Below are 12,528 nucleotides of genomic sequence, written 5' to 3' on the forward strand. Positions count from 1 at the left end.
TTGTCGAACCATCACCTTTTTATTTCGGTCCTCTTTCTCCACACCAATTTTCGTATCTTTAAAATACTCAAACATATTTTATTATAATAAAAACTATCGATGTTACGAGTGAAAATTGACAAAAATAGCAAAATTCCAATCAAAAATTAGGTTGAAGGAAATGTAATCTCAAAGTTCAAAATCGGCATAAGTTAAAAAAATGCATTTTCTCGGCCTCCCATGGAGCAATTTTCTTCATTCTTTTTTTTTTGTTCCCAAGTAACTCAAGTAGAGCCATCTAACTAACGTATTATTAAATGTCAAACTTGCTTTTGTTTTGTTATAATAGATTAGTTTATTTATAAGGAAAGAAAACTACATATTTTTTCCAATTGTAGACTTTTTTAAATAAACTTACTACAAGTGTACCTTTTAACGTTAAAAACACAAATATTTAAAGCTGTACAATTATTTAAACCATCTTGTTTAAAGAAATTAAAAATTTTTGTTATAATAAATAAATTAATTTATTATAACAAAACAAAAGCAACTTTGACATTTAATAATGCGTTAGTTAGATGGCTCTACTCGAGTTACTTGGGAACAAAAAAAGAATGAAGAAAATTGCTCCATGGGAAGCCGAGTATATGCATTTTTAAACGTATAACGATTTTGAACTTTGAGATTACATTTTCTCCAATCTAATTTTTGATTGGAGTTTTGCTATTTTTGGTAATTTTCACTCGTAATATTTTAGTTATTATTATAATAATTTAAGTTTTTATTATAATAAAATATATTATGAGTATTTTAAAGATATGATTTTAAAGATATGAGAATTGGTGTGGAGAAAAATAATCCAAATAAAAAGGTGATGGTTTGAAAACTATGATCCTATCGTTTATATCTTTTTGCCGTAAATGCCGGTCAATTTTGACCGCTTGTATCTCAGGAACCACTCATCACAATGAAACGTTTTTATTTCAAAAGAAGCGTCAGGCCGCCTTTTTTTTTCAATATCGTTTTCATGATTGAATTTAATTTAATATTTCTCGAGATATTCTATTTGTTTATAACCAAAAAAAAAATGTTTTTAATTTTAAAATATTCCTGAGGCCGCTTAAATAGATCGATTTTAATTAGGTAAAGTACATTAGATAGGTACAGCTTCTTTTTATAAAAAAATCATAGTTATTCTTATACATCGTAATTATTGTGGTTATTATAGCGACCGTAAAATTTTAATTAACAATTCAATTGTTGCTAAACTGTTCATTCAATTTTCATCGGCTTCTGGAATTATAATCTATACAAAAATAGCTTTTTCCGAAAATCGCCAGGAAATTTTGACATTCCTGTCAAAATTTCTTGAAGAAAAAGTCAGGACTTCCTTACTGTAAGGAAATGATATTTCCGTACAGTTGTTAGTGTTCTACATAAATGATAGAAAACACATTGCTATTAAAACCTTGTAAATTACCTTAATCATAAAATTTTCTTATCTGGAGCTTCCTGGATAAATTTTTCAATTTGTTCCTTCGTTAAAATCTTAGATTTCTTTGCCCTATAACCTTGAGCTTGCCGTTTCAATAAAGAACGAAGTTTTGAGTATGTAGATATATCTACATTGTGTTTAAGTGCAAGGGTTGACTTCAGCATTGAATAATTGGCCCATAATGTTGAAGATTTCATCTTTAAACAAAGGTCTAGGAAGTATGCCATTACAACATTTTCCGAGAAAGGACTCGTATTTTTACTCATGCGATAATCCATAAAACGTCTGTATGCATTTTCGTACTTTTCTCTTGATTTCTTTGGCAATAATTCTAATGAAGCAGTATTCACTGCCTCAACCAGCTCTGGAGGAGTCCCAGGAATGGAAATTTCATCATCACTTATCATTTTACTTTCGAGAACACCAGCAAATAAATTTATAAGCGTCAAGTTTGACAATTCAACCTCAATACGTTTCCATAGTAACCCAAGTAATTTTATTAGGAATTTCAAAGCACCATTTATTTGGGAATAAAATTATCTCGTTTTTTTTAAATCAATCAATATCTGTCAAATTTTAAACGATTTGCGGAAGAATAGTATGTTTACCTCGTAGGAAAAGCCACATTCCTGGACTCTGTGTTGCTAAGTCTCGGCTTGCGCCTCGACTTAGCAATCTTCACAGTCGTCCAGGAATGTTAAGCTTTTCCTACCCGGTAAACAATGTACTATTATATTGCCAAGTTATTTAATTATTTATAAACAGTTACTTATCTAAAATTTTAGTTGAAAATTAAAGATTTTGTTTTAAAAACCCGCACTTTCCGGGGAAAATTTTCGTCGAAGTAAATCGGGAAAACACGTCTCTATGCCGAATTTAATTACGGTGAATTTTTATTTTTGGTGTAAAGTTAAAATCTTTGGAGTTATAGAGCAAAAATTGAAAAAAAAGCTCGATTTTCGGGCGGCATTTTGTTTATAAAAAAAGTAGCACACTATCTGCGGACTTTGCATACCTATATTATTAATATATACAATCATAAGATTCGATTCCAGCGATTAAATTGCTGGTAAATAATTTTCCCTTGTATTTTGCTAATTATCCCAGAGTATAATGGCACTTCTTATTATGAGTATTATTGTACGAAAAATAAAAATGATAATAACCTTTAACTACACACGCTGGCGTATTTTGTACGCCAGATATAAGAATCCTACTGCAAATATATTTAAAAATTTAATTTTTGACCTCGTTCATCTCTCTAACCTATCACTGGAATGTGCTTTACAATTTGGTTTTAGTTTCTTTATAATCGGCATTCTGGGAAGATCGTAACTTACATTTTATTATTTGTTGTTTCCAGTGGTGGACAATATACGCCACGAATACATTAAGATAAGTAGTAATATAAGTAGATATTTCAATTGTTTTTAGTCATTATGGCACAAAATATATTTTTCTTTATAAACAATACTTTTCTCCTGTAAAAAATGACATTTCAAAATGATTATTCAATGATTCCAGTTATAAATCCCAATTGGCTTACTGAGAAGGAACTCCAAGTATTCACTGATGCCGAATAAGGTTTATAACAAACAACTAAGTGTATTTTTTCAAAAAAAAAATAAACAAGTCCGCTGTTTTTACGTGTATTTTCTTGTGGCGTATAAAGTACGCCACGCGTGTAGTTATGTTATAATTTGATGCACGTGTAGTTAAAGGTTAATATTAATAATATTTTACCTTTTGACCCAAATATGTAAATAGAACTAATAAGGGAAATATTCAGATTATTTTAAAATAAAAAGGACTTAGTAATAAGTAAAACTAATTATCTCCCTAAGGAGTATTCATTAAAATTTTTAAACTCAAATTATTATATTTGATTTTTAGTGTCAGAAGAGAGGTCTGGAAGACTACGTTGAAGTAGGAGGATCATTAGGTTTGGATAACAAACACCTTCAAGTCGCTGACTCATTTTGCGGCCTTAATTCAACACCAGGTAAAAAACTATTTACATACTACCATCGAATATAGACACTTTATTATATTCCTTGTAGGGGAGTCAAAAAAAATTTTATTTCGGAAAAAATCAAACAAGATAGAACTTTTTGTAATTTGATTAAGAAATGTTAATTAAACAACATATCAAAAAGTTCTACTCCAGAAGCAGCTGCTTCATTTTTTATTAAACAAATGAACTGCGAAATTAGTTGTTTTTTGAACCCTGGAGCAGTCCCGCTCACTTCTCTCACGTAATAGTCTAAGAGCTAGTGAACCCTCTGACTAATGGTCGTCCTGTAATGCTAGAAATTTGTCTAGTGATAATTCATAGCACACCAAGGCTAAAAATCATGACCTGGCAGGCATCAGCCGTGCACGTGTATCTACCAGGTGAATTGAAAAGTGCAAATTTAGGGGGTAAAATGAACTTTCTCCTGTAAAGTTTAAATGTAAGTATGTGTTTGAGTAAGTCATTTAGAAGAAATGTGTACAATGACAGGCTATTCTGAAGAGCATAAGACCTTGCCAGGCGATGGGAAAGATTATGGGTTTTTCCTAAAATTATTTTTTTTGCATCGAACAAAGTTTTTTTAGGTTTTTTGAATCATTCCAAACAGAAAAGTTCTTTAGTGATTTTTCTCTTAAGTTAATAGTTTTTGTAATATAAGCGATTAAAAATTTTGAAAATTGCGAAATCGGCCATTTTTAACCCTAAATCGCACATTTAACTAAAAATTTCAATGTTGCCAAGGCAGGTAGATATTCTGTAAACATTGATTGATGAAATCCCGAAGAGTTTTTTGCAATACAATATCGAAAACCCCTTTGTTTTTTAATTGATAGTCAAGCGGGCGCGACACTGTAGTATAAGTGAGGACGTTTGAGTTTGCATAAATTCATTATCTCGAGAAAGAGTACATTTAAAGAGAAATCCTCATACAGGTCGATTTTTATTCTTAAATTAAGACTTTTGGCATATATATAATACTAGTGACGTCATCCGTCTGGGCGTGATGACGTTATCGATGATTTTTTTAAAGAGAGTAGGGGTTGTGTGATAGCTCATTTGAAAGGTTATTTAATTTTCTATTTAGTAATATAGACATTAACATAATTATTTATACAGGGTGTACAAAAAAAATTATATTAAATTAATTTAGACAAAAAGAAAAAAATGGTTTGTACACCCTTTATAAATAATTATGTTAACGTTTATATTACTGAATAGAGAATTAAAAAAACGTTTCAAATGAGCAATCAGACAACCCCTACTCTCTTTTAAAAAAATTATCGATTAAGTCATCACGCTCAGATGGATGGCGTCACTAGTATAATATATATGCCAAAAAGTCCTAATTTAAAAATAAAAATCGACATGTCTGAGGATTTCTCTTCAAATTTGCCTTTCTCGAGATAATGAATTTATGCAAACTCAAACGTCCTCATTTATACTACAGTGTCGCGCCCGCTTGATTATCAATTAAAAAACAAAGGGGTTTTCTATATTGTATTGCAAAAAACTCTTCGGGATTTCATCAATCAATATTTAAAGAATATCTACCTACCTTGGTAATACTGAAATTTTTGGTTAAATGTCCGATTTAGGGTTAAAAATGGCCGATTTCGCAATTTTCAAAATTTCTAATCGCTTATATAACAAAAAGTATTAACTTAAGAGAAAAATCACCAAAGACCTTTTCTGTTTGGAATGACTCAAGAAACCTAAAAAAACTTTTTTCGATGCAAAAAAAATAATTTTAGGAAAAACCCATAATCTTTTCCCTCGCCTGACAAGGTCTTATGCTATTCAGAATCGACTGTCATTGTACACATTTCTTCTAAATGACTTACTCAAACACATACTTAAATTTAAACTTTACAGGAGAAAGTTCATTTTACCCCCTAAATTTGCACTTTTCAATTCACCTGGTAGATATACGTGCACGGCTGATGCCTGCCTGGTCATTGTTTTTAGCCTTGTTGTGTTATGAATTATCACTAGACAAATTTCTAGCCTTACAGGACGACCGTTAGTCGGAGGGTTCACTAGCTCTTAGACTATAAGCAGTCGCGACTATAGAAAAAACCTCACAATTCGAATTTAAATACGAATTTAAAACAATTTTTTATTTTATAATATTTTTATTTGCTTGTTACGTTAAAAATATCTATTTTTAACAATTTTAAAGCTAATTAGTTGTCACCAAAGCCATAAATTTCACAAAAAAAAATAAAAAAAAATTCTTAAGCATTAATACAATCTTCTTGGAGGTACTTACGAGTAGAAAGTTATGTTGCAGAATTTTTCATTAAGTTATCACGGAAAAGAATAAAACGTTAGGTTTTCCTAACGGCGCGACTGCTCCCGTGTTAAATAATTGCGAAAATATATATCTAAAAAAAGCTGGCTTGACCATTGAAAAATTTAGAAAAATTTTACAAAAAGACCTCATATAAAGAGTTTTCTAAAATTAAATCTATAGCTTCTATAATTTTTTATTTATAACGCTAAAGTCACCCTTCTTACAAACATTGGCGCACTGTAAACTAGCGTTCGGCGAAGTGCACGGGTGAGTTATTTTAATATAATTATTTAACTGGTAGATGAAATGAAATTTTACAAATTGTACATGAAAGAAGAAAAATTGAGCTACCTTATGGTTATAATATAAAGAAACAAAATAAGTGCGGTGCGACCGGAAATTAAGACTTATATGAACTTTGTTTAAAAATGATTTAAAAATGTGTAACTAATACAACTTTACCTAGAGAACTCTCAAATTTGCTTAGCTTTCAATCATCTTACTAAATGAAGTTCTGTTCAAAAATATCTCAAAATAATTAAATTCAAATGAGACGACGCACGACGCGATGTCTCAAAAATAGAGACGACGCACGACGCGATGTCTCAAAAATAGTTATTTGTCTACTTTATGTCATACTATGTATCAGTTTTTAGTTTGTGAAAACTGTCATTATAGATAGCAGTGCGTGAAGGGTTTAAAGTGTGCGTGAAGTAACAATGTCCTTTAAATGGGATTTACGTTTTCGCACACTTTCAATGGGTTTTTTGGCACACTTTCATATAATCAATTATCCTTAACTTTCACGTTGTCATGGTGATGAAAATATGAGCAATGACTTACAACAAAATTGACAGTTTTGTGGTTCGAAAGTAGTTAGGATTTTTAATTGTCAGAGTTCTAAAAATTGTAGAATAGAAATGAATTCCAGTAACGAAGAGTTACAGATTTTTTTATTTGTTTATCGAAGAGTTGATAAAATATTTTTTCTACAATCGTGTTAAAAATACAATTTTTAGCACTCCATAGTGCTTCATAGTGCTTTAAAATTTGTAAGGCACTGCAGTTCGTATTGACCGTATAGACAATTTTGACGTAATGTGAAAAAAATATAAAAATGGAATGTCAGTGAAGTTCAAGTAAAAGTTTTTGTAGATGTTGTCCTGTAATTACGTTTGTAGAAAAAATATTGTATGATATGCGTGTTAAAAAGTACATTTTTAAGGCACTCATGTGAATTGCAGAACTCGCTTTCGCTCATTCTGCAAAGTTTCACATGCGTGCCTTAAACGTGTACTTTTAACATTTATATCATAAATAACTAGTATGAAACTGTGCGTGAAGTACTTTTTGCGAACTTACGCGATGTATAGCACTGGCTCCGTTGCCGTTCGTACTCTAAATATCGCGTGCGTTCGCAAAAAGCATATATCACGAACTGTTTCATAAATAACTATTTGAAAACTTCGTAATTTTACAGAAGTACTACCATTTTTAGACGGTATTACTTAAGTTTGAACAAATTTAATAAAATTTTATAGGTGTTTTTTTTTAAAGCTGAGGATGTAGTCTTTAAATTGCGTTTCATTTCTGACATCCTCGTTTTATCGTTTTTCTACACCTGGTATTATGTCATTTGGCACAAGACGGGGTTGAAAACTTGAGGAAGAGGTCCATGTTCGACTTTTGAGGCTGGATGATGATGATGATGATGGTGGCTATGTCATCACCAACTTCTTCTTAACGTGCCCTATCAAGTTCCCTTGACGTTGGCGATTAACATGGCGAAACTGTCTCTATCACGAGCTATTCTAAATAGGTGTTCTACTTTCTTTATTCCTGTCCACTCCCGGATATTCTTCAACCAAGAGGCCTGCTTTCTACCAATTCCTCTGCTCCTTCGATTTTACCCATCATAATAAGTTGAAGAATATTATACCGGTCTCCCCTTGATGCGTTTCCACAATAGGCTATCTTTCTATATTTGGTGTTATCAAGCAGCTCGCGGGCAGCATTTGCTCTCTTAAGGACTGCCACATTTGTCAGCTTAGCCGTCCATAGTATTTTCAGTACATATACGTCTGTGCAGCCACATTTCAAAGGCCTCCAAACGGTTAATGGTGGATATTTTTAATGTCCATGCTTTGACACCATACAAGAGGACTGACCAAATGTAACATTTAATCATGCGCTTTCGAAGTTGAAGTTTCAAGTTATCATTACAGAGGAATGACCCCATTTTTAAAAATGTCGTGCGGGCTATCTCTATTCTACATTTTATCTCTTTATCTGGATATAGTTGTTCAGTAATATGGCAACCAAGATATTTAAAACTTGGTACTCTTTGAATTATATGACCATAAACATATAACCGTGAATCTTGATGGGCCAAACGGCTAAATACCATGTATTTTGTTTTTAAACAGTTTATGTTTAGGCCAAACTCTCTTCCCACTGTGTCAATGGCATTTAAAAGGTGTTGTAATAAATTCATAGCATCACTTAAAATAACTGTATCTTCTGCATATCTGATTGTATTTATCAGAATTCCATTAACTTTCACACCCCATTCCAAGTTAAGCAGCGCTCCATTAAATATTTTATTTGAATATAAATTTAATAACAGTGGGGACAGTATACAACCTTTCTGACACCTCTTTGTATTTTGCATATTTCTGTTGATTTTCCATTTATGCAAGCTGTTGCTGTTTGACGCCAGGATAATTTTTCTATGATTCGTACATCTTGAATATCAACTTCTTTATCCTTTAATATTTTAATTAATTTGTGATGTTGTACTCGATCAAAGGCCTTCTCATAGTCAATAAATACACCAGAAACATCTTTACTTTGATCTCGGCATTTCTGCAATAATACATTTAGTGCAAAGAGTGCGTCCTGGGTTCCCAGTCCATTTCTGAAGCCAAATTGTGTTTCATCCTGGTCTTCTTCACATTTATCTCTGATTCTACTGTGGATGATACGTAGAAAGATTTTCAAAGTGTGGCTCATAAGGCTTATCATTCTAAAATCGCTACAGTTTTTCGGACGTTGCTTTTTTGGTAGGGTTATGAATTCGGACTTTAATCAATCTTGAGGGATATTACCAATCGAATAAACATCATTGAAAAGTTTGACTAGTATTCCAATGTTTTGCTTATTTATGAGCTTTATTATTTCTGTAGGTATGTTGTCAGAACCAACGGATTTCTTGTATTTTGCCAATTTTATAGCATGTAGTATTTCTGATTTTAGTATTTCTGGTCCTTTACCTTCATCTAAAGTCTCCAGTTCTTTGGGTCTATCATCAGTATACAGTTCATTTATATAATTATACCAGGTAGTTCGAAATTCGTGTTCGCTTATTATCATTTTTCCCGACAAATCGGTTATAGTATGTAGAGTTTCCTTATGATAAAGAGCAGCTACTTCTCTAACTTTTTTAAACATATTAAACGTATCATGTTTTTCATTCAATTTTTCTAATTCCTTGCATTTATCCTCCATCACCGACATGGACGTTAATGTTAAGTTCGTTTACTGTGCTCTGTAAGTGTTCGTAGAAGATTTTTCTTGTATTTACATCTTTATTTTTCTCATTTGCATATATTGACATCACATTTGAGGCCCTAATGTGTCTAATTTAGTCTTTATGTAAACTATTTTTATTGAAACATATTATTTAGGTACATTTTTTAGTCTTCTATTCTTAGTCTATAGTCAATCTTAGGTCATATTTGTACGGGATTCTACAGAAAGGATCCAAACCACACTTTTTTAAAACTGAGGTATTAGCCAAAAACGATAAAATTTAAAATTCTCTATTAAAAATAATCATGATATAACAATAAAATCGTCAATATATGCATTCGATTTTAGCTAACACACACAGTTTGATTCAAGAAAACAGTTGTTTAAAAAAAAAACTCCATTTTTGTGGCTTGGTTCCCTTCTACAAGACAACTTAAGTGAATTCAAAGTTACCAAATAATTATTTTCCATTACTGAGTTACATAATCTGGCGTATAATCTAAAAAATATTAATATGATATTACTGGGATTTAATAATTTGTTCGATTTCAAAATCTGGAAATCCCGTGAATTCAGAAAAACAGCTGCTTTTAAAAAATCCACTATTATGGCCTGGTTCCCTTCTGTAAAACAACTTAAGTGAATTCAAAATTAACAAACATTTATTTTTCATTATTGAGTTACATAATCAGGCGTATAATCTAAAAAAATGTTGATATATGAAATTACTGGGATTTAATAATTTGTTCTGGAAGTCCCGTGAATTCAAGAAAACAGTTCTTTAAAAAAGTCCACTTTTGTGGCTTGGTTCCGTTCTGCAAAATAACTTAAGTTAATTTGCATAAAGGAACCAACCCACATGGATCTGTTCTGCAGAACGCTGTCATGCTGCAACGGTAATGTTGGTTGGTTCTTTTGCTCATAGAGGACGGTATACATCGTATGTGGCTTGGTTCTTTTCTGCACAAGTATCTACGGTGTATTTTACAACCTATGAGACTATTAATAGAAAAAATACATATTTGTGGTTTGGTTCCTTTCTACAGAATCCCGTCCATTTATATGTCAAAATAAACATGGACTGTTTAATTTTGATTAAAATCGAATCTCTTGCCATCCTGTGACATGTGTTTCTAGGTTTTCCTGTTATCAAAAATGCTTTGCAAGAAGACTAATTTGAACCAAAACGCACCGAATGGTCGGTAAATATATTTAAATACTAGCTGACCCGGTGAACTTCGTTGCACCTTAGATAGTGTGTCATAATTAGCTAATCTGTCATAATTTTGATTCTAGATCAGTTGCTTGAACGCAATTGCCAGAAATCAATTACTCAAAATCAACTGCTCGAAAATGAATTGCTAGACATGAAAATTGATCGAAATGCAATATGATCGACTAAAAAAGAAAATTATATGTCCAAATATTTTTTCACAATAATGCAAAATTTGTAGGTATAGTCGAATAAAATTCGATAGTTTAAAGGCATTCCTTATTAGTTGACGGTTATTAAAAGTTAAAATAATTAAGACGATAACTGGACGATACCGATTTAATAAGTGAAAATTAAATTTTTTTCTACTTTAATGACAGAAAAAGCAATCTCATTAGCAGAGCCCAATTAAAAATTATTTTGCACATCATATTTGAAATAGTATTTGGTTGAAAAATCTCATTTGTGCTGGCAAAAAATATATTAATTAGTCTGGACTAAATTACAGTTCTGTTTATCTTAAAAGGGATATGTTACTATCAACATTCACACAGTGTTGCCAAACTGGATTTTGTTATTTTGAGTGTAAATTTTCCCAGCGATCTCCGAAGGTACAATACATAAAAAAATACATAATATGACAAATTATATGATATTCCATAACTACATACATTGTATTATATTGAGATAATTGAGGCAACTGAGCTCTCTCTATGAAAATATGGTTGTTAGCATTAAGGGGTATTAACCTCAAAATTGACAAATTATTTCGACTGACACAAATAAACATCAAAATATGAGAATGTAGTAGGTAGCTAAATATTTTTAGCCTAAGAGAATGGAAAAACTGTTTAGTTTTTAAAGTAAAATAAATTTAATTATTTTAATTCGTACCTTAACCTTTAACTACACGCGCTGGCGTATTTTTGTACGCCACATATAAGAATTCTACTACAAATGTATTTAACAATTTAATTTTTGTCTTTGTTTATTTACCTAACCTATCACTGGAATGTGCTTTACACTGGATTTAGTTTAATAATCGGCGTTCTAGGAAGATCGTAATTTACAGTAGTTTATTATTTGTTGTTTCCGGTGGTGGATAACATACGCCACAATTATAGTATTACAATTAGTAATATAAGTACATATTTCAAATGTTTTTTAGTCATTATGGCACAAAATATATTTTTATTTATAAACAATACTTTTTCTCAGGTCAAAAATATCATTTCAAAAAAAATTTTATTAGCAATTTTATTTATCATGGAATTAGATTCCAGTTATATATCCCAATTTGCTTACTGAGAAGGAACTCCAAGTATTCGCTGACGCCGAAAAAGGTTTATAACAGACAAATAAGTGTATTTTTCAAAAAAAAAATTAAACAAATCTGCTGTTTTTAAGTGTATTTTCTTGTGGCGTATAAAGTACGCCACGCGGGTAGGTATGTTATATTTTGATGCGCGGGTAGTTAAAAGATAAAATTATAATATTAATTAATTATGACAATAACAAAAAATATTATCAATCATTTAATACATGCAATAGTGTACATGATATTTTTCGTTAGTTGATTTAATAAACATAAATAAACTGGATGGTTTGCCAAGGCGAAAGCAAGATTTTTTGAAAATTGCGTAAAATTAAAAAATTCATATTTTATCCAATTTGAGTCCAAAATTAATCTGTTGAACTTTTCTTTGATAAAATTTCCCATTCGTTCTGCTTCTGTGCTCAGAATTTTGCTACGGCTTACGGTTCGCTATTTCGGAAACGGATTAAGCTAGAGAAGAAAAAATAGCACCGTTTTGTTTGGAATTCAGCAGGAAGTCTACCTGCCAAATTTTATAAAAATCGGTCAAGTCGTTTCGAAGGAGTATGGCAACAAAGATGTAAAATATTTAAATGGCTATTAAAAAATAACGGTTGAAGATAAAAAAGTGAAAATTTAGGATTATATGTATCTTTTGCTTCTACATTATACCAAATTAAGAAAAAAC

The 12,528-nt window shown here is 31.1% G+C and overlaps 1 protein-coding gene across 3 annotated transcripts in view; it reads left to right on the top strand.

Annotated features, from left to right (window-relative positions):
* Positions 1-12,528, top strand: part of LOC114331506 (corticotropin-releasing factor-binding protein) — a 553,233-nt gene that overhangs the window by 486,702 nt on the left and 54,003 nt on the right. For all 3 annotated transcript variants that reach the window (XM_050648639.1, XM_050648641.1, XM_050648640.1), the window contains one exon: positions 3,368-3,476. In XM_050648639.1, coding sequence (XP_050504596.1) covers positions 3,368-3,476 — 109 coding nt within the window. The remainder of the gene's footprint in view (positions 1-3,367; positions 3,477-12,528) is intronic.

This window comes from Diabrotica virgifera, chromosome 4 (assembly GCF_917563875.1).
Source record: "Diabrotica virgifera virgifera chromosome 4, PGI_DIABVI_V3a".
In the NCBI taxonomy this organism is placed as follows: Eukaryota; Metazoa; Arthropoda; class Insecta; order Coleoptera; family Chrysomelidae; genus Diabrotica; species Diabrotica virgifera.